Raw genomic sequence first — 23,723 nt, forward strand, 5'->3', positions numbered from 1 at the left:
TATATTAATAATTCCAGGATCTATAAAAACAGCTTATAATCTTTCATGATTCTATTTATCATAAAAATAAACATGGACAAGACAAGTATTATAATTTAGGAAATGTATCACCTTTCTTAGAATCATATCAAGAAATATTACTATATTGTTTGCTATTTACTCATAAACAAAGTGACAAGTGTGTGGTGAGAATGTATTATAAATGAATTTCATAAAATTCATAAACAACTGGTGAAAAAAATATGTTAACTTAAAGATGCCATTGTTTAATTCAGGAAGAGTCAAGTTTTAAACAATTGGGATTTAGGTGAAGAAAAATCAAAAATAACAGGAAGGTTCTCACTGAGCGACATGCCAAGGTTTAAGCATATTCAGTATCTGACTGCTATAAAAAAATTTAGAAACAAAAATAGATTGATAGTGTACCTCAACAAATCATATATATCATATTCTCACACTACAAATAAGCAGACTTATAGTGTGCACACCAGAGGAGAAATACGTTTTATACCAAATGCATTACTATCTTGGCAAGCAAGTTCAAAAAGTTACGATTACAGAGATTAAATGAAAGCAGAAAATTAATTAAAATGGACAGAAGAGATATTAATTCCAAACCTTCCTAATAGTTTTGTGGTAATTCTGACAACGCACCCTATCACAATGCTGTTTTAGAAAAATCACCTTTCTGCAGTTCAAGAAAAGAAGATAAAATGGTTGCAGAAGCATTTGTAAAAGCAAACAGGAAAATTTACTGTCTATATGTTTGACAAACATTTATAGAAAAAGGGCATGACATTCTCAGACTACCTCCATACCATCCAGATTTAAATCCTGCTGAGATGGTTTGATCATAAGTTAAAGGATATGTAGAAAAACATAACATAGCTTTTGATATAAAAAATGCAAAAGCTATGTGAGAATAAAGTGGCCGACATGAATGAAAAAAAATTGGAAGGTGTATTATGATAAAGTTAAAGAAACAGAAGCTGAATATATATGTGACAAAAACATATTATTGACAAATCTATGGAATCATTTAATATTTCTTTACAGTGATGATGATGATTTTGATGACAATCTTGAAAATTCTGGCATTCATCCACTTCAATTAAAATATTTTATTTTGTTTAATTGTTATTTTGTAATTTCATTATTTAGCGTATTTAATCATTCATTATCTTAACCATCTTGAATATTTGTTTGAAAATAAAATAGACCACCAGCACTCAATGAAGGTAATAAGTTTTGATTTGCATGTTTTACCATTTTCCATGCAGAGCTACTATTGTACAATTCACATAAACGCTTCTGTAATTCTTGTCACATTTACCACTTTGAAAAATGCATAACATTTTTCACAGAAAATGGTCAGATAACAATTTTTAAGGAATCAATTAGCGAACAGAGACCCCTGACCACTAGCGAAAAAAAAGGTTAACACAAGAGATAACCAAGGAGCTCCTGGAAAGCTGGCAAGGGCAATGGGATCAACCTATGAAGGGCCGATGGATGACCCATCAGATTGTTGGAGACATGAAGGGCTGGTATCGGAGGCCACATGGCACACTGGACTACAATCTCACACAATTCTTGCTGTGTGCTCTTGGACTAGAGGACATGTTCTCCCCCTTCCCCGAAGAGACACAGCAAATAATGTTGAGGTCTCAGAGTAGTTGGAAAATAATTTAAATAAATAAAAGATAATGTAGGAACTGTGTGCCTTGGAGGAGTCCCTTGAGAACAAGAAGCCAGAGGGAGCGGGGAAGGACAGATTTATGACTGACTATCTAGGGAGCCCCCCAACCGTGAAGGAGTTGCCTAGGCACGATGAGGGGCACTCCGTTCCTGCTTCTGATGGTGGACTCGGTGTTAAGCCTTGACTGTTTGAAATGAATGTAGTGGTAGGTTTTTTTTGTTGTGTGACTGATAGTCTGCGGGAGAGATGCCAATAGGTGTTTTTCTGTGCAGAGTACACCCATATTGTGTATGTTAGAGCATTAGTGCACAAGGCGTATGAATAAACATGCTGTGACATTGTGACTATTTCATTACATTCCCAGTGTTCTCTCCTGAAACCATGTCTTCCTGCTTTTTGATGATATTTCTCTACTTGCTTCCTGAGACTGTGCTTTCCATCTTTTATCCCTTAGGTGTAAGCGTATGTTTTGTTTTGTTTTCATCTGATTTAGTATTAATGTTAAACTGCTTCTTACTTATTCCATTGGTGCTGTAATGTGTGTGGGGTGCATTCCTAGTATTAAGTCTAATCTATAGTATTAATCTTTATGTATGATATTGTGACATTACTGTGTGCTTTTTATTTACTTTATCTCTCTCTTGTAAGTGACTGTGATGAGTATGAATGAACCCTGACATATCACATTGTGTCCTGTTTTTTCCATGTGTGGCGGTATATAAAAAGTATTTCTCAGACTCATTACCAAAATGCAACATACATGATCTATTGGCTCCCCACTTGGTGTTGCTAAGGACTCATAGCATATCTAGAACTTTTAAATATCTTGCTCTTACTGTTTCATCTGTGTGACCCTTGTAAGATAGCTATCAATAAGTAAACCTAAAAATTTAACATCAGAAGAGGTAGCGACTGGCTTTCCATTGAAAAATACTTGTGGGATAAAAGGATCACGCATACGAGAAAAGACTACACCATTTTGTTTTCCCAGGTGTGAAAGTGAAGCTCTGGACCAAGCTTGAAGGCAACGTATAGTAGTTTTTCAGCTGTGACTGTTGAACAGGATTTGATGCGAGGGTAAATTTAAACAGTAATTTTGCTATTCTATGCAGCAAGCAGTTCCAGGCTGGATGGCAAAGGTGGATGGTTAATATTCAGTGGGCTAGAAAGAGGGAACCAGCTTGGTTAGCTCCTCCATTCTGTTCTGTCGTCAGTACAGCCATGAGTAAGCAAGAGGTTCTGTCGTCTGTTGCATAACATATAATCATAAAATTTTTAACTAATGAAGACATTAAACCTGTGGAAATTTTAACTCATTTAAAGGTACAGTTTGGGGATGCTACACTGTCCCAAAACCGGGTTTATGAATGGGCCAGACAATTTAAAGTAGGACGAGAAAGTGTAGAAAATGAAAGTCATGATCAACACATAAGGTCAAGTCTCACAGCTGACAACGTCTGTGCTGTTCAAGAGCTTATCAAAGGTGATTGCCAGTTCACTGTTGAAGAAATCTTGCCAGAAGTTATCAGCTATGGGAGTGGTTAATCCATTATCACTGATAATGGATTGATGAAAACGGCTTTGGCTTTAGAAAACTTAGTGCTCGATGGGTTCAGAGGTTGTTGACCAAAAATCAAAAATAGGTCAGGTTGGAGATCTGTGAGAGACTTGCTGAATCGATTTCGACAAGAAGGGAACATTTTTTGAGGCACATTGTCACATCTGATGAGACATGGGTCCATGATTAGACTCTGAAATCAAAAAGTTGAGTAAGGAAGGATGAGGGCTGCCCAGTAAAGGCCAAAACCCATCAGCCGGAAAAGTTCTTGCAATGATTTTGTTTGACTCGGGGGAGTTTTAGTCATTGATCTTCTCCACAATCAATGAACAGTGAATGCGGCTTACTACTGCCAGCTTCTACAGTCAGCAAAAGCCATCTACCAAAACAAAAGTAGGGGTATGGTCATCAGAGATGGCATCCTTCTACATGACAACGCCAGGCCATACACCACGATTTTGACAAGGGATAAATTAGAAAAAATGCACTGGGAAACCCTCGACCTCCCTCCCAGCAATCCAGATTTGTCCCCCTGTGACTTATTTTGTTTGCACCCTTGAACGAACTGCTTGGAGGGGAATGATTTGAAAGCAATGAAGACATAAAAGAGTGCATACGCAATTGGTTGACGACTCGTCCTCAACCTGTTTATGAACAAGTAGTATTCAAGCTTCAAAATTCTTGGTAAAAGTGAGTAGATCATGCAGGACTATATGGAGAAATGATGAAGGTATGAATTGTGTATATTATTAATCAATAAATTTATTTAAAAAAATTACTGTTTATATTTGATTCACCCTCGTATATATAACAAAATCACCAAACAAATGAAGATCATGAAACAGGTGGCTGCACCCATTTAGTAATACTGTTGATGGCTATACCAAACAAGGTGGCAATTAATACACTTCCTGGAGGCACTCCATTCTCTAAGGTGACATTACTCAACACAGAATCTCCAACATGAACACGGAAAGTTCTGTTATTTAAGAAACCCCTAATAAAGGCAAGCATATTGCCCGTGACTACTCATTTTTAAGGGTGTTTAGGACACCACATTACCAGGCTGTGTCACACGCCCTCCTGATGTCAAAGAAGATAGCAACATGGAGCTGGCACAGCATAAAATGGTTTTGGGTAACTGTTTACAGTGAAGCCAGATCGTCAGTGGAAGATTGTCCTTGGTGTAAACCACACTGTTCTGGAGATGTTTCGCTAAATACCATGCAAGCCTGTGGTTCACTGTTCTTTCCATCACTTTGCATAAAATGCTTGTCAAGGATATAGGGTGGTAGTCTGAGGAGCATGCTTTGTCTTTACCAGGTGTAAGTACACAATGAGTGTATCTGCAACTTGTTACACTTTTAGTACACCAGGCCAGGATGTGCTTATTAAAATCTAAAATGAGTATAGTGACCAGGAATAGCATAAAGTACCATTAAAATTGAAATAGTCAAGCTTAGAACTATTAACCTCCAACTGATGACTAGCTCTTCATTATTATCTTCACCTCTCCAACACAGTCTAACTACTACTGTTGTACAACAGTATCACTACAATTTTTTATATAAATGAAACAAATCTTTAATTATTTAAAACTAAATTAATTGAAGTTAATTAAATTGTTGAAGTTTCCATAATACAAAATGGATACTATAATATAAATGGATAATATAAACCTGGATCTACTTAGCACTCTAAAATTTCAATCATGAAAGTATAAAAAACCAAAATGTAAAAACGTTCAAATTCAAGAATTTGTAATTTTGGGAGAATTTATTTACTTGGCATTCATTATGATTCTTAAAAAGATTACTTTATTCTTTATTAATATTTTAAGAAATTATTTGTAAATTGATTAGTTAAAATAAAACTGGATTAATCAATAAAAAAGAATAAACTTAAGTATTTCCACATTTATTCTATTATAAAACTTATAAAATACACAATTTCACTTTAAAATACAACTTTCTATTGCATATTTTAAAACCAAATAACCAAGAAACTGCCAAAATTGTAATAGTAAAGCAGTATTTTTTTAATGATAAAATATCATTTAAATACACTGCAGTATACACATTTTTATACTTATGAGCATTAATAATTCCTAAACTTGATAATACCATAATAATAATACTAAATAATTTTATAGCTTATTTGTTAAATTCACTGATGCATAGATATTTTCCCAAAACTTAGTTCTGTTAGGCATCAAAGTAGTACTAACTAGCTTCAATGTTTCTCCAATATCAAGGTAATGAGGTGACTGTATATTACTTGGTTTCCATTGTACTTCAAATTTCTTATCATTTGGATCCCTGTAAACAACAAATTTTTAGATTAAACATATGTTAAAAAAAAACAATATTGTTCACTAGATTTGATTATTGGAGATAATTAAGTGTGTGTGTATATATGAAACCGGAATCTGCCCATAGATGGTCCTAGCTGTCAATGTAGTTACTGTCAAACCATATCATTGGTACCATTTTCTTTCTTTGACAGCTGACAAAGAAAGCTTTCAACTCATAGCAATATTACAGCATAGTTTGTCGAGTTTTGTAGAAGACTTGTATCTATTTTTTTTAGTTTTGTTTTTTCTGCTCGTTACAGAATTACCTGCAAACTATGATTTGCAGACAGCATTGATCTTCTGTTACCATTTAAAGAAAACTGCTGCAAAATCACATCAAATGCTTGTCGAAATTTTACAGTGAGCATATGATCTTGGTAAATCAGTCCTTTGAGTGGTCTAAAAAGAAAAATTCAAAACAAACGTGGAAAACCACCCAAAATGTTTGAACACAGCAAAGTGCAAACATTGTTGGATAAGGATGATGCTCAAACACAACAACTCACAATTCAATTAAATGTAACACGAGAAGCCGTCTCCATATGTTTCAAAGCAATGGGAAAGATATAGAAGATGGAAAAAATGGGTTCCATATGAACTGAATGAAAGACAGCAAGAAAACAGAAACACCACTTGTGAAATGCTGCTTCGCCAGGTATAAAAGAAAGTCATTTTTACATCGAATTGTGACAGGTGATGAAAAGTGGATATATTTAGAAAATCCTAAGCATAAAAGATCATGGTTAATTCCAGGCGAACTATCAACATTGATTTCAAGGCCAAATTGCTAGAGAGAAGACAATGCTTTGTGTTTGGTGGGATCAGAAGGGTGTGATCTATTATGAGCTGCTAAAACCCAACAAAACCATTAACAGTGAATGCTACCAACAACAAATGATCGATTTGAATCAAGCATTGCGTGAAAAATGACCACTATCAAAAAAAGGCAACACAAAGTGATTTTGCTTCATGATAATGCACAATCACACATAGCAAAACCGGTCAAGGAAATGATTGAGGCATTCAGTTGGGAAATACTTTCGCATGAAGCTTACTCAACAGACTTGGCTCCATCCAACTACTATTTATTTGCACCGATGGGACACGCACTTGATAAGCAGCTTTTCACTTATTATGAAAATGTACGAAAATGGCTCGATGACTGGTTTGCCTCAAAAAAGCAGTTTTTTGAAGCAGAGTTTTTGGCGTGGTATTTATAAATTGTCAGAAAGATGGGAAAAATATATTGCTAGCAATGGACAATATTTCAAATGAAATATTTTTTATCATTTTCATACAATAAACGTGTATTTTCTATAAAAAAATTACAGTTTCATATTTATACACCTATATATACATAAAATATTGTAATCACATAGCATTCTACTATTAGGCAGATATCTATGTTTTTGTCCTCTTAACCCATATTATTGTACATGTTCCAGCAATCTTATTTTAACTGTTAGCAGACATCCTCTACTTCCATTATCTTTAACTATTTGTTCCAAAGCATTTACCAGAATCATTTCTATTGTATTTTGTCCATTATTTCATTCCTTTTTTTTGCTTTATAATCAGCACTTCAAAATATTTTCATCTTCCTTCACCATCTCCTCATTCCTTATACTGCCCTGAATCTCAATTTTTTGTCAACGAATCAACACTGTGGATGCTTTTTCTATTTATAATGTCAGATATACCACATATCTCATAGAGATGTATTTAGTCCAGTTTATAGATTTTAACACTTAAATGTCATCATCCACAGATCAAATAAAAGAATTCAATAATATAAAATTTGGCAAGCAGAACTGTATATCATTAACAGAAAAAAAATTTACAAAAGCAAGGATAAACAGATCAAAAAGTAACACACTAACATATAAAAACAAACATTTAGAACAACTCACAGTTTTAAACTAATTACAACATAGTTTTATGGACAAAAACAGTCATATACAGACCAAAATATAGTTGAAAAATTCATACTAAATTGTTCTAACTCCAAAAAGGTTTACGCAAGGTACTTCATTGTACTTGAACACATTAAATCACTCCAACAAGGCATAGTTGACATTAACCAAACCTAATAAACACAAATTATATTTACACCAACATTAACAGTCTAGATATTCTAAATATAGTCAAAAACAGACTCATATCTTAACACAGGCACATGTTATGAAATTAACATAGAACATAAACATAAAAGATGAACAGAAAAAATTAAAAAACCCTCTCAGCCCATCATCTTACAACATAGCAGTAGATTAGGTTACCTTTTTATTGTAATCTATACTGTTTAAAGAAAAACAAAGATAATTTTTTGATTATTTTCTTTGTACTACTGACTTACTTCCATGCAAATAAATAAGAACAATTGATATAGTTAATTATAAATAATGTAATGAATGCAGATCAATAAATTATTAATTTATAAAATTCATTATTAATGTACATGTTTATTTAACGTTAAGTTTTTTTTTTCAATTATAATTCTTCTTTTTAATAAGATTGTTTTGTTTCCAAATAAATTATGAAATTTATTTTCTGTCATTAGTTATATTATGATAATGATGAATTGCTGCTTGTTAACGAAAATATGTTTCTTTCATACCAAAACCCGAAGTCAGTAAGAATGATGGGGGACAGTAAATAAAAAAGTTTTGAAAAATCCATTAAGTTTAAATTTGTCTCATTTCAATAAAATAAAACTATCACTCATAAAAATGAATCAATATCATCATTTTTTCCCTTTTCGATCATGGCCCATTCTTATTCCTTTTGTGTCTACAATTAATTATACTTCTTTATATCAATCTCCATTCCCAATTTTTTACTTCTTATTTTAACACTCATACTTTTTCAACTTGCACCACCAGATCTAATCTTGCTGTCATAGGAAATCTAATGTCCTCTTTTGTACTTGCCCCTTTAACCTACTCCTACACTTCCACTTACAAATTTTCTGGTAATTTCTTCTATGTATATTAAGCAGTGCTTGTGAACCTGTTTTTTATTACTCTTCCAATGCTACTTCTCTTTGTCCTTTCATTCTTATTCAGATATAAACAAATTCTCTTTCTAATATATTTTCTTTTTCAAAATGAACATCAACTTTTCAAATTTCATTTTATCAAATGTTTTCTTCAAACAATCATGGCAAATACCTCTTATTACATATTATCTTATTACATGGCAAATACATCTTATTCTTTACTTATTACTTTCTATATTTATTAGTAAACAAATAATCCCTTTTTTTTTAAGTTGTTACTTTTCTTCTCCTTTCTTATCAAGCTGCCTAGACTACCAGAGAGTTTTCAGACCAAATACATTTGCAGCACAAGATATTAAATTTAAAGTTCTGTGTTCTATGTACTTCCCAGAGTTTCTTTGTAAGAGATATTCAACATAACCTACAATTCACCACCCATATATGTGTGTATGTATGGTTTTAAATCATATCCATATATCAAAATAAACACAGACTTCTAATTCATTTAGTCTTAAGTTTTAAAATTTCTAATTCTTTCACTGATGACATTCCATAAACTTTTGCAGGCTAATATTGTTTACAAGTTTAATATGAGTAGTGCATTTAATTTAAAAGTCATCTTAGAGAGTGAATTTTACCAGAAAAGCACTTATGATGCAAGAATACAATTGCTCGTCCAAGAGAAATTTGTTAGAATGTAAGTAAAATTTATAAATTTCACATGAAAACTTAACCCTTCGCGAGTGAAAAACCATATATGGTTCTCTGAATGTCACGCCTATTTATCTTCATGTAGTTACATATAAATTCCGTGAGATGGCAGGAGATATTCTTTCAATCATTTTGAGATGGAAATTTCTGATACAGTGTGATTGGGGACTATTTTACTTCAGTTATCAGATGAGTTCAATGACCATGCGTATGTAACAAGACGCATGCATTTTTTTTTTTGCGTTTTTCGCTCATTTTTAACTAATTTGTTTACAAACTATTTCTTCCAATACTTCATTTTCGGCTTGCTTCGTTTGAATTCAAACAAAATTTTTGATATAAAAATTCAGAAGAATATGAATAAAAATATTTATATTAATATTATAATAAAACCATATTATACTATTCCCTGCCTAAGTGCACTACTTCTTTAAAATTGCTGTTTTTATATTACCATCAATATTACTACTGTTAATATTATTATTCAGTATCTTTTACATGAAAAGAGCTCATGTAAAACATAACCAAAATCATCACCTGTAGTTTCCAAATTCTAGTGCCCTCAGTGAGACTTGTTCCATTTTCTTGCAAGATAATTAAACAATGTTCCTTAACCAGATTGGTGGCAGAATTCAGCAAAAACACAATGTATCAATGTATATGTTGTTTTTATGCATGAATGCATGTTTTAAGTTACTTTAAATAGTTTTTGCATTAACTTTTTTTTTTGAAAATATCTTCTGCTTACAGCCATAAAACATCCCCGCCCGCAGAGTTAAGAGTAGATTTGAGAAGGTGATGCTTGTTATGTTCAAAACAAAAAGATATTTATTGAACAAACCACAGATGATGAGTATGACTTAGTGTAGAAAATATGGTGAACAAGCAATTGAGATGCTCAGCAGATTGTACAAAAAACAAAAACACTGAACTAATATAGTTAATAATATGATGGCTAGTCAAAGTGAGAATGCATTTATTTTGTATCATGTAGTAAACATAAAGCAATGATAAAAGCTATATTGAAAAGTACTGCTCTTGTTGGATGTGCGTGCATCTGATAGCTAGAACCAGCAGCAATATTCAAGTGGTTGGTACTCACAAATGGAAAATGTAAATGGTTCATGATGAGGAGTTTGTGGCTTTGAAATTTTGCATTCATCTGCAAATGGACACATGGAAGCAAACAAAATGTTTTTAGCATGCTTACAACAAACAGGTTTTTTTACAATTAAGCACTTTCAGTGGATTAAATAGTTTCAGGCATATCATCTTTAGAAAACAAGGAAGGAGTTATGGGTACTTCAGCCATCACAGTGAATGAGATCATGACTAACATAACAAGATCGTAATTAGCAAACATGTGTTATACCTATTCCATTGTAGTGTGTAACAAGAAGTGCCTCTGCATAAAAAATTTATTGGCCAGGATTATATGTACTTCTGAAGAGCCTCGACAAACACATCTAATGAAAACGCCTTGAGTTACAACCAAGTCTACATCATGATAATGCATATCCTCACGTTGCCAACTAACTGCCCAAAGTTTTGCCCAACAAAACATATTGTCGGAGGTTTTGTACGAAAGAGCACCTTTTGTACAATCCAAACCTTGCACGACTAACTTTTTTCAGTTGACTTACCTGAAATCAAAGCTGGAGTTTTGACTCTTTAATGGTAATTGTACATTAAATTTATGATGTCTTTTACTGTTTTAACATTCTCATAAATTTTTAGTTTCGTAAGTTTCCCATTTTCTTTTCAACATGTTTGCAGTAATTTTATATTTTTTGAATTGCTTTTTGAAGACTTTTATTTTGTGTTCTTTTAAATAAATATCATGGAATTCTGTAGAAATTTAATTCTGCAATATTTAGGCTTCATTAGTAATTTCTTTCAGTGTCTCATTCATAACAAAATGAAAAAGAAATTATAATAAATGAGTATAGGTTATAGTAACACTTATAATGAAAAAATTATAGCCCTATAACACGCAAAAAGAAAGTAATATTCATTTGTTTTTTCTTCAAACATAAAATAACTCTGTGTGTATGTGTGTGTGCGCACACACATGTGTGTATGTTTATGTTCAGGAGTTCTGTAATTTATCATTTTCCCTGTTTTTTCATCCCCCTCCCAAGGCTCCAAAGGCAATGAATAATTTGGGTTCTATTGTATATAACAATTTCCTATTGGTAATTAAAGAAATGAGCAGATTACAGGACAGACAGCTGAAAACACAGTTAAATTTAAAAGAAAACAAGGGCAAATCCATGTTAAGAAAATACTAAATGATACATCAGCAATCATGTAATTTTGACAACAGCTAGAAATGTAACTTACAGATTAATAATAAAAAAAAATAATCTATTTAAATTAAATAACTTACCCATATTTGGCAAAATTTGTCCAGAAAGTACAAAAATTATCCACTACTTTAATTTCAGGACTAGTAATTGCAACTGATAGTTCCTTTGAAATCAAACTATTGTGAAACAAGTATCCAATATCATCAGCATGACAAACACCTACAAACATATCAAAGCTTTCAATTAAAATTAAACATAGTAATGCAGTTATGTAGGTTTTATTTATTTTTACTTTCCCTAGCACTATAGCAGACCTATAGCTTTAGAAGGGAAAGTATTGTAATTGGTCCAATTTGGGCATATACGGTTTTCACCAGATCTTTACATTTTGACTCATAAGGAACCCAAAAACCGGATGGAAATTTTCTGGATGTTCATATATACATGTTTATGTTCAGTGTCGCCCTCTAAATTACCTTATATCTCCAGAACTACTTGACCAATTTGAACCAAACTTGGTCAGATTACTTCTTTATATGAGACGTTGATACCATTAAATTTTCAACTTAAAAGGTAAAGAGGGTGGGGTTGTAGAACAAGGTCACCCTCAGTATCTCGAGATTTCGCTTAATTAAGGTTTGTTTTTCTTAGGCACATTTGTTAACAATTAAAAATTAATATTTCCAGAAAATTTTGCAAAATCACATCCCCACTATAAAAAATGCTCTAAATAAATTAGATAGAAGCAGTACTAATTAGTACTTCATTAGCACTCACTCTCACCAGAAGAAGCACTGACATACAACTGCTGTAGTCATTTGTTATGTTGTGACTCACAGGTGAGCGGTAGAATTAAATAAATGAATAATATTTAGTGTAAAATGTATTTAAAGTGGTCGCTATTACCGCCACACCCACGAGAATGAAATACGGCATGCATGTGCACTTTAGTTAAATCATTGAATTAAATAAACAAAAAATATTATATTTAAATAGAATGAAAAATATTTTTAATTAAGTTGTTTGTGTATGTGTGTGTAAGCAGTGCATCAGAAAACAACCATGTGCCGGGAAAGCCCTACAACTGTGTTATCAGCTTTTTTCTATACCATCCTGTTGATTTGTAACAAGAATACAAATAAAGAGTCTACAAGTTTTAGAACCATAATTGATAATCATGTATGCTAAAAATGTCACTTGGGTATTTCTTGAGCTGAATGGATCAATTGATTCGCTTGGTTAGTTGCAGATCATATGACAAGTGTCTACCTCTTAGCTGTTCCAGAAAGTTTACTAGAGATAGTCCTTTCAAAGAAATGATTGATCCTGGATAAAAGATATATTACTCAGTGGAGCAGTGTCCTGTGATCAATGGTGGCCATAAGGAGGAAACACCTCTGATTTCTTGTAAGACTTGTACAGTAATAAATTAACTAATGGTGGCTACCATTAGCTATTCAAAACTATTTAGTAAATAAGGAAAACAGTATCACTGTTGTTGGAAATTCTTTTTTAGACAATACAGAAAGCAAATATTACAAGGTATGGCAGAGAAAGAAGAACAGCTGTCTATGTCCAAAATAATATTGAATTTCCATAAAAAAATAAATGTACTCTGAGGTAGCTGCTTCTCTTATGATTTATATTAATTGAATAAATTGACAAACTACCTACTAATTTTTTTAATTCAATAAAATTGTGTAAATCTTTTCGAGATAGTGGTAAAGTTTGGGTCTGTTTTGTTGTGGCAGGTTTTGTTAAGACTGGAGGGCTTGACTAATAAAAAATTCTATAATTTTCAAAATGAATGTTAGTTGACATTAATTGAATTTTTCCTTTAGTAAAAGCAAAAACTTTTCAAAAGTAATTTAAAATATTTAAAAAAAATATATGAATTTAATCAATAGTGTCCCTGAGGTGAACAAATTGTGCGTTGACAAGTAAGATACTTTATTAAAATATTTCCTAATCTTTTCAAGCAAAAATTTGTGCAACTCTTGTTGACGTAAAGTCTGATTTCTAGTTATTAAAGCAGAATATGTAAAAGAGTCTTAAATTCATCAAAGAGTGAATGATACAAGGCTACATGAAACCTTGTTAATGAGGAGATTAAAGCCTGGCTTGTAATTAGTTCTTCTAGATGGTCAGCCATTAGGATCTTAATGGTTGATTGCAGATATAATCAGGATTTTTTTTTATGATGATACTTAGGTTAACAGGAGAAGATTTAACTGCAGAAGACTTTAATGCATTATTGGTCAACTCAAACAGAATTAAAATTTGATGCAGATAATTTTTAGGAATTCTCATCAAATGATCTGTTCAAAGCCATTAGTTATTTAAAAGAACAATATGCTATTCTTTCTTGTAAAATGATAAAACAATTTTTTAGGTATACTAATAAAAAAAGCACTTTTATTTATGTTTTAGAAAGGATCTATGTCTAGCATCTTTCAAAATTTCTAACCTCTTTACAAAAGGGGTTTAAAACAAGAGATGATAAACACATATTTATTTTTACACTTCTTTTTCAAAAATTTTAGGAAAGCTGGCACAACACTCAGTGCAGTCTTGATAAACACAGTTCATCAAATGACTGTTCAGTTGCAATTTCTCTAAAGACTGCAATGAAATTATTTGGTTTTCAACCTGGTAAATCAACCTTTCTTGCTGTACACTTGTTATTACAGTATATGTAGATTTAAAAAATTAAAATAAAGCAGCTTTTTAATAAAATAACTTTTTTTGGTGATTTGTAAAAATTAAAAATTTTATTGAGAGATTAGGTGTGCAAGGAGAGGCATCCCACAATAGATTCTGGGATCACTTCTCTTTTTTCTACAATCTGCCAAATAATGGAAAACTATTGTAAAAAATGATACTAAATGATTTAGAGCAAACAAGAAAAATACATCAAAAACAATCTTTTTCATTGCCACATAAATGGTTATATTAATTATAAAGCTTTGAAATTTTCTAGACAACAAGAAATTATTCTAGCACAGAATTTTAATTGTCTTGGTATTACAGTTGGTGCTGGATTTTCATGGAAGAGCCATATTCTCAGTTAAATTAAAAAGTTAAATACTGCATCAATGCTGATTCTGAAAATTATAAGACTTAAAAATTACATGACATCTAGTTTTGTAAGTATACCATACCTAAATTGGTTCATTGCTCTTATGCAGTATTTTTTTAGAGGGAATCTAATTCTATGTTTTCTACCTCAGAAAAAAATAATTTTCACAAATCTCACAACCTTTTCATGTAAGCTATTTAGGAAATTTCAAAATTTTATTCCTATCTTCCACATTTAACTTGAGGTTGTATTTTGTACTTTTTTAACTATGATGTGTAGTTATCCAGCAAAGTTCATAAATACTATATGTATAGTAGAAATGATATAAGATGAACTGAAAAGTTACAGGTTAGCTTTTTATGACTCACCAAAATAAGTTTCAAAAATATATTTAAGGTTCCTAACTAAATAAAACTCAGAAATTTACAAATTTTTAAAGCAAATTAAAATCTTTGTTAAAAGTTGTTTTTATAATTTAAATATTTTCTTTGAGAGCCAACAGGATTCTTCATGTAATGTTATCTCAGGTTGTAATATTATTAATTAATAATAAGATTATTTATTTAACTGCAGGTAAATATTGTAATATGACACAATGTAAATAGACAGTTATATTGTCATTATTACATCAAAAACAAATAAACAGAGATAATAAGTTGTTATATTTACAGAAATAAACCCCCTTCATATGGAAAAGATCATGTGAAATTGAATATCAACAAAAGCAAGAAACAAACTAAAGAAAGATGTGCCAATTATCTAAAATTATCTCATTCCTTGAAGAAATGGAAAAAAAGTAAAAATTAAAAAGATAACATAAAAAAATTATAAAGTACCTTTAGGTAGGCCACTAATTGTCATTCTAATGAAGCTTTTCAAGAATCCTAATTCACCTTCAAATGAAAACAAATATACATATACTGGAATATTAGATTTCACTGACAAATACTTCAATGTTTTATGTATGCCTATGGTAAATTCAAGATCAGTAGATAACTGCAATTAAACAATAAAATAAACATATTTTAGCACCAAAAGAATATAAAAAATAAAAGATGATACACAAAAAAATCACCAAAGAATGGTATGCAAAAAGTAATCCCTTAAGAATCAATGTTGCAGTATTTCAAAACATCAAGGTAATCCCATAAGAACCTATGTTGTAGTATTTCAGAAGGTCCTCATCTTCTCTTAGCACAGTACCAAGGAGCATTAAACAAAAATGCACACAGGAAAGGAAGTGATGAAGGCTAACGAAAATGAGTGGAAATTGAGGAACGGATGATTAACCACAAAACAACACAAACAACATCACTCAAATGAGTATCTCAGGGTCCCTCCAAGTACTTGCTACCTGATGTAGCTAGTGTACAGATTGGTTCCATACCACTCACAATTCCATGGAAATTTGGGAGCAGAATATTCCCAGAACAGAAATGGTACATTGTGAGCAATGATTTCACACTGAGGAGCTCAAATACATTAGCAAATATTGCTTTTCTGCAGATACTAAAAAGAAATTTGAAAACAGGATCAGGTTTCCTTATGAAAATCTCTCTCCCATCTCCAAAATTGTGTGGCTGTACGAAGAGTCCAACTAAATAATATAAACTGCTTAGATGGACCCCAATGGAAACTTAATAGATAAAATAATACCAGTTATGATGTAAAATTACACTTACTAAGACTAACTTAAAAGCACAAGGACTAAAAATTTATCTGCTTCTGCAATTACCAACACATTTCTCTAGTCATCTTTTGCAAGCTCCCCAACTATTAATGCTTTCTGGATCTCCTATAACCATATCCTTGCTGATATGGTCATCCAACACAGTGCCACTCTGTAGAATGGATTTTTTTTATATGCCCCAGTCTTGAATTCAATCAATGCACCTTCACAATCAATGCATTTCTGCCCAATCACCAATACTCAGCTTCACATTTTGCTATGAGATCTAATATTCAAACATTAAAATTTTTTTTCTAACTTTTACTGGATCAGAATAAGAGGAATTTAACCTTGGTAGAACAGCTATATATAAATAAAACCAGATGTTTTATATATATATATATATACACGAGGTGCTACCCAAAAGTTCGGGGAATTTTACCATAAAAATAGCTTACCATAACTTATAATTTTCACTGTCTCCTTCAAATAATCCCCTTGGGCATTGAGACAGTGATCCCAGTATTTTTCCCATGATTCCATGCATCCCTGGAATTCTGCAGGTATAAGTGTTCAAAGCATGTTCTGCATTTCTTCCTGAATCTCCTCAATTGTGTTAAAACGACGGCCTTTCAATCGAAATTTTATTTTCGGGGCAAGGTCAGGCGAATAGGGTGTATGGGGAATCACTGCCATCTTTTTAGAAGCCAAGAAATTCCAAACAGCTAGCGATGTGTGCACGGGCGTGTTGTCATAGTGTAGAACCCAGCTGTTGTTACCCCATAGATCTGAACGTTTGCGCCTAATGCTTTCACGTAACTGCTTCAAAACTTCACAATAGAACATCCCATTGACAGTTTGACCAAGAGGAACAAATTCCTTATGGATAATGCCTTTGATGTTGAAAAAACAATCATCATGGACTTCACATTGCTGCAAACTTGGCGTGCTTTTTTTGGCTGCGGTAAACATGGCGACTTCCACTGCGACAACTGCTGCTTAGTTTCAGGGTCATACCCGTACAACCATGTCATATCACTGGTTATGATGTTGGAGATGAAGTTAGGGTCATCTCTTGCTGAATTTTTCAATTCACTACAGACAGCTATGCAATTTTGTTTCTGGTCGCTGTTCAACAGTCTCAGTACGAATTTTGCAGCTATGCGTCTCATGTTCAAATTGTCCGACAAGATGCATTGCACGGACCCATATGACATTTGTACAATTTCACAAACATCGTGGATTGTCGTTCATCCATCCCATCTTTGAATCGTTTGTACCACAAAAATGTTTTACTTTTACTCATAGCATTGTCACTAAATGCTTCCACAAGCATGTGATGGGTTTCTGCACCAGTTTTTTTAAGCATGAAGCAAAATTTGATGCAGGTTCCTTGCTCTTTAAAATCTACCATTTAGAACTTTGCTGAAGCAGTAAAACACAATGTTACACAACCGCATGAAAGTCAACAATGCAGCCTCTCACCGTCACAGCTGTTGGAACACTGATTCACAAACAGTACTGTTAGCCACATCTAGCGGCAGCAGGTCGTACCAGCAATGGTTTCCGCATGAAATTCAAATTCCCTGAACTTTTGGGTAGCACCTCATATGTATTTTTTTTTTTCTGTTAAGAAAATTAACTTATGAATCCAACTCTGGTTATGAACTATCTAGAAGTAGTAAAGTGTATTCTGAATTGTGCACTCTTCAATAAATTATTAATTAACAGTTATATTGTTTACTTAAAACTTTAGGTTGTTAAAAGTTTTATTTGAGAAGAAAACTGTGATACGCCTAGGAAATTCTTTAACAATTTATGTATCATCATTAAACTCAGTTCTGTGGCATTTCACTGTTGTTTACCTGTTACAAATTCAACAACTAATAAATTAAATTAAGTACAATTGATATCCAACATTTTATATTTTAATTATTTTGCATTTATTATATATATAAACAAATATTTTATAAATTTTTAGACAAGTGTCATTCAAAATAAACTGGAATTTTTTTTCCGCTGACTAAGAAAAAGCAATGAATATGGTGGGGTGCTGCAGGTAGTAGTTGGATATGTGTGCAGGGGAGCAACCAGCCAGTCACGCCTGTAGGTATTGTTTCCACAGAATATCTGAGAAACAGGTACCATTCTCTGTTGCGCAATGAATTATAAATTGATTTCTCAGCAACTACAGCATCAATCCTCTAAAACTTTGACTTGACTCCAGGCACAGTTCGGAGATACTACCCTGTAATAAAATCAATTGTTTCATTGGACCAAAAAAGTTTGAAGTAGCCACACATGACAGCATTCAGACCATTCGTGACCTTGTGGAAGGTGACCACCATATAACCGTCACTGAAATTGCATTAGAAGTGTGCACACAATGTTGCCAGACACTTTTGGATGCAGCAAAGTGTAAGCAAGATGGGTTCCACATCTTCTCCTGAGGCACAGAGAAATGTCCAGAAAGACATCGGTAGCAGCTTCTGAATCGCCTTGAGGAAGAAGAAGGAGAGACATCTTTGAATCATATTATGATCTGCGACAAAATAAATCATTCAACAACAGGCAGCATACAGTAGCTCAGACTCATGAAACTCACTAAAATGCACTGGAGACCTCTTGTAACACCCACCATACACTGCAGACTTTTCACCATGTGATTTCTGCATGTTTGGTTTGCTGAAAGAAACTTTAGAAGGAGTAAAATTTGAATAGTGCGGCACTGCCGCAAGTCAAGCACTATTTGTGCAATTGGTTGTTGGGGCAGCCCCATTGTTTTTTTTTTGATGAGGGGGTCAGGAAGCTACCTATCCGATGGAGTAAATGTATTTCTGTTGAAGAAACTGTGTAGAAAAATAAGGTAATCCATTTGTAATCTTATCTAATATCAATAAAGCTATTTAAACAGATTTCAGTTTTCTAAACTATTATGAGTTCGTGGTCCACAAAAACACCTTGAAGTGGGCTACAGGTCTAAAACAAATACATTCCATCATTTAATTTTTTATTGAAGGCAATTATTGGGAGGATGTTTGAAAAGAAAAAAACGACAAAAGAAGGGATAGGATGGATTATATAAGATAGATCATGAATGATATAAATTTTTCAAGCTAGGAATAACTACAGAGAATGGCACCAGAGAAAACGGAATTATTACAATCATGACAGGGGATGCAGATCCAACAAAAGTACTTTAATGAAAAATTAAGGTAGGATTGTCTTATCTCAATATTCTGTACTAGGTAGTTTATTTATTCAAATTTATATATATATATATATATATATATTTATTCAAAAAAACAATTAACCACCAAACACAGTAACAGAAAAACTTAAAAAAAAAAGAACTGAAACCAATACTAGACTCTCACAGGATCCCGCATCATCAGTAACAAAAAAGAAATTCTTTTTTTTGTTATTTGTTGAAGTAATTATAGAATTGTTTACTGATTGATTATGTGGAATCCCACAAAAATCAACTATTAGTTTTAGTTTTTTTTTAGGTTTTTCTGTTACTGTGTTTGGTGGTTAAGTTGTTTTATGAATTTAATTAGCACAGTGGTCAATATGTTGATGAAGTATTTGAATTTTCAAAACATTATATATATATCCAAAAAAAATTATAATGAAATTGTAAACCGTATGGTAAGAGTCTCGCAGATATCATTTCTTCTGCTCAAAAAACAAAAATTTCTGTAATATAAATAAAACTGTTTTTAACAAAATGATACTAATCTCAAAAAAGGTAAGACACTACATGTCTATTATCAAAATCTATTATTAATTTAGAATTTAAAAAAAAAAAAATGTTAAATATATGTAATAGGCAATAGATATACAATAATAGATAATAAACAAAGTTTTAACATTCCATACAATAAGCAAAAAAAAAAAAAAAAATTGTTACAAAACTCTTACTGGCCTGATTTTATTTATTAAACAACGAATAATCATAAGAATTGTATTATCTCTGTAAATGTGATATGTATTACATATAAATGAAATCAAGCCGGTAAGAGTTTTGTAACAATTTTTTTTTTTTTTTGCTTATTATATGTAACGCTTAAACATTGTTTATTATCTATTATTAGCAGACCTGACAATGCTTTGCTATTGCTAGATTTGAGTGAATATATATATATATATATAGATTAAATGAACACAATTGAAAGTTTTATAAAATATTAACAAAATGAACATTACGAAACTTCACAAAATTTAACCTTTCGTTTTACCCTTTCTCCTTTTTCCCTGTTACCCTTTCATTATTCCCATTTTCATTTTTATCATATTCCCTTTCTCCCATTTCCCCCTTTCATTACCCCATTTATATTTCTCTTGTTCCCTTTTCCCTCTTCCTTTTTCTTTTTCTCCTTTCTCCTTTCCCCTTTCCATTTTCTTTTCCTGTTTTCCTTTTCCTTGTTTTCCCCTTTCTCCCTTTTTCCCTGTGTATAAATTGGTCCAGTAGTTTTTTAGAGTATAGCAAACACACATATCAGAAACAATGAAATGGAATCATAAAATATTTAGTATAGCGTGTGTTGCTTTTATGTCCAACAGATAGCACTGTTTTTAAAAAAAAGCATGTTTTTACCTGTCACAGGGGTGACACCTTAGGTATATAAATAGTAGTTATATAAAAACACGCACGTATTCGAATGTAACACGAGTCAAAATTTCAAAGCCATCAGTAAAGAACTTTTGAAGATTCAAGATTTTAAACAAATGAACATTTACATTTTTATTTATATAGATTGTATACCTATTGTCTATTACATATATTTAACATGTATTTTTTTTTTTAATTCTAAATTAATAACATATTTTGATAATAGAATTGTACTGTCTTACCTTTTTTGATATCAGTATCGTTTTGTTAAAATCAGTTTTATTTATATTACAGAAATTTTTGTTTTTTTGTGCAGAAGAAATGATATCTGCGAGACTCTCACCAAATGGTTTACAATTTCATTGTAATTTTTTTGGATATCACTGCATTTTATTGTATTATTCTTTTACTTTTTTTATGAATTACTGATCGTTATCATTATTCGTTATTATTAAAATGTATTGCCTTAGAATAAACAAATTGAATTTCACTGCAATTTTTTTTTGTTGATAGTCATATCATACACTTCAAACCATATTTTTTCCTTTTTTATTAAAACTGGTATAATGATCTTTATGTATCAAAAATCCATGATGTGATATTGTACTTATTATTATTTAAGTGTAACCCTTGATTTTTATCTTTAAATTTGATTTTACCAATCAAATTTATTTCTGTTTTATTTATTCCTTTTTTAATAAAACTAGAATTAATCTCTTGTAAACTAATACTTTTATTTTTTTAAAGAAGTGATGGGAATTAAAAAACTGCTTCATCTTCAGTACTTTCATTTGCATAACAGTATTTACTATTAAAACAAGCTGTAGTGTATTTTCTTTTAAATTCAAGTACATTATCAAGTTTTTGTACGCTACCTAATACTATCAATACTGCTATCTAGCGGCATGATTCATAAAGGTATATTACAAAATGAATAAAATGACATATTCAAGTCCTGCAGTTTATCAAATCGGGTAAAAAAGTTGTCTAACAAAATTCAAGGTATTTTTTTGAAAGTATTCTTTATTACTAATCTAACTGAACTGAAATATAATATTAACGCTTATTTTTTTTCCTATTTTCATTTCACTGTTAGGTTAAGTCATGTTTAGTACTGTAAACGTATTTTGTTGACTTCATCGCCTCTTACTGACAAAGTTCTAACAAACTCTATGATATACACATAAACATATATGTGTGTATATGTATGCATATGGCGCATGCACTATACATATGTGTGAATGTATGTGTTGAATATGAATATAAAAATAATAATACATAATAGATATCAAATACTTACATCAATATAATCGGATATCTTGTCTGCTGTTAATGGAAGATCATTAAAATAAAATTTTTTCACATTTTTTACAATGTTATAAAAATGATCGGATTCACTGCACAAATCATGTGGAACAAATGCTCGAGGGTCATTGTTGATTTTTTCCAATTTTGAAAATAAATTAGCATTTTCTGTCAATAAAATGAAAAAATGTTCAATAATTAGTTAATAAATAATCTCTATTTTTCTAAATCTATAACAGAATATCCTTCAGTAATTGGGGAATCCCAAAATTTTACAATAAACAAAATTTTAAACAACAATTTTACAAACTTTTACACAGGCCATAAAAGATCTCCATACATACAATAAGTCACTGAAATTATAACACAATTAACCATGTAATGAAATAAGTTTCTGATAAATAACTGTGGTAGAGGTAAGTTTTTTCTTTTTTTTAAATTTATCTTTGACTTTTAATGCCTTTGAGTGGGATCAGTGGTCTTCGTTTAAAGAGGAAGGCCCCTTCCCTTTCTGATCTAACACAGTTCAATATAACTAAATGGTTCCAAAACGGGTCATTCCAAAGAAAATCATCATATTCTGAGTTAACTGGCAGCATGATCATTTCAGATTTTTTTAATATTTCTACCATTGAAATCTGCTGCTCAGATTTCAGCGAACGTAGAAATCTATGCTTAGAAAATTTTTATTTTCTCAAATTCCCTACACTAAGGGTTTTAAAATTCCAAAATAATAATCATTATTTTACCAAATACACTTGTTTAAAAAATTGTGATAACTTTTTTATCTGTAAAAGATATTTTGACAATCCAAAAATATTTGAAATCTACACATCTTAAAACCACTGGATTATTCTTTTAACGAATTCTAGCTAATTAAAATTCATTTTAAAAGGGTCCAATCTAAAGTGAATCCTTGTCTGATTGATTGATTGATTTGTTGGATTGTTTTGTATAGTGAGGAGAAAGGAATAAAACTATAATTTTTTTCCAGTTAAAGAATTTCTAGAGGTATTACCAGATAAAAAAAATGTTCTTTTATCCCCTTCCAGAGACATTAAAATACCATTATTAACAATGATGAACCTCAATACAAGGTTATTAAGCCCTGAAAGTTTAATCTTTTTACTGGGGTAAGATACAAAAATTTAAAGTTGCGAGTTACATTTTACAATGAAAAATGAACATATTTTATATATAATGTGCGATTCAAAATATTTAATATTAAAGTTATGGTTATTGTAAAAAATATGTTGATGACATTTTATGTTACAGGTTTAGTAATAATTTGCATAGATTCTAGAGTTCAGTAGAACAGTATTATTCAAAAAGTAGTAAAAAAAGATAAGTCATCAGCACATACTAAATGTTAAACAGCTCTACAGGGCATGAATTTTATACATCAGAGCCATACAGTACTATATTAG

At 31.5% G+C, this 23,723-nt stretch overlaps 1 protein-coding gene across 3 annotated transcripts in view; it reads right to left on the minus strand.

Moving 5' to 3' along the window:
- Window positions 1-5,158: 5,158 nt before the first annotated feature.
- The window catches only part of LOC142318792 (esterase FE4-like), a 46,095-nt gene continuing 27,530 nt past the window's right edge, over window positions 5,159-23,723 (minus strand). For all 3 annotated transcript variants that reach the window (XM_075355274.1, XM_075355275.1, XM_075355276.1), the window contains exons 8-11: window positions 22,292-22,464; window positions 15,544-15,703; window positions 11,709-11,847; window positions 5,159-5,575 (exon numbers count right to left, since the gene is read on the minus strand). In XM_075355274.1, the coding sequence (XP_075211389.1) occupies window positions 5,404-5,575; window positions 11,709-11,847; window positions 15,544-15,703; window positions 22,292-22,464 (644 nt within the window). In that variant the 3' untranslated portion in view covers window positions 5,159-5,403. The remainder of the gene's footprint in view (window positions 5,576-11,708; window positions 11,848-15,543; window positions 15,704-22,291; window positions 22,465-23,723) is intronic.

Source organism: Lycorma delicatula, chromosome 2, assembly GCF_047948215.1.
Source record: "Lycorma delicatula isolate Av1 chromosome 2, ASM4794821v1, whole genome shotgun sequence".
NCBI lineage: Eukaryota > Metazoa > Arthropoda > Insecta > Hemiptera > Fulgoridae > Lycorma > Lycorma delicatula.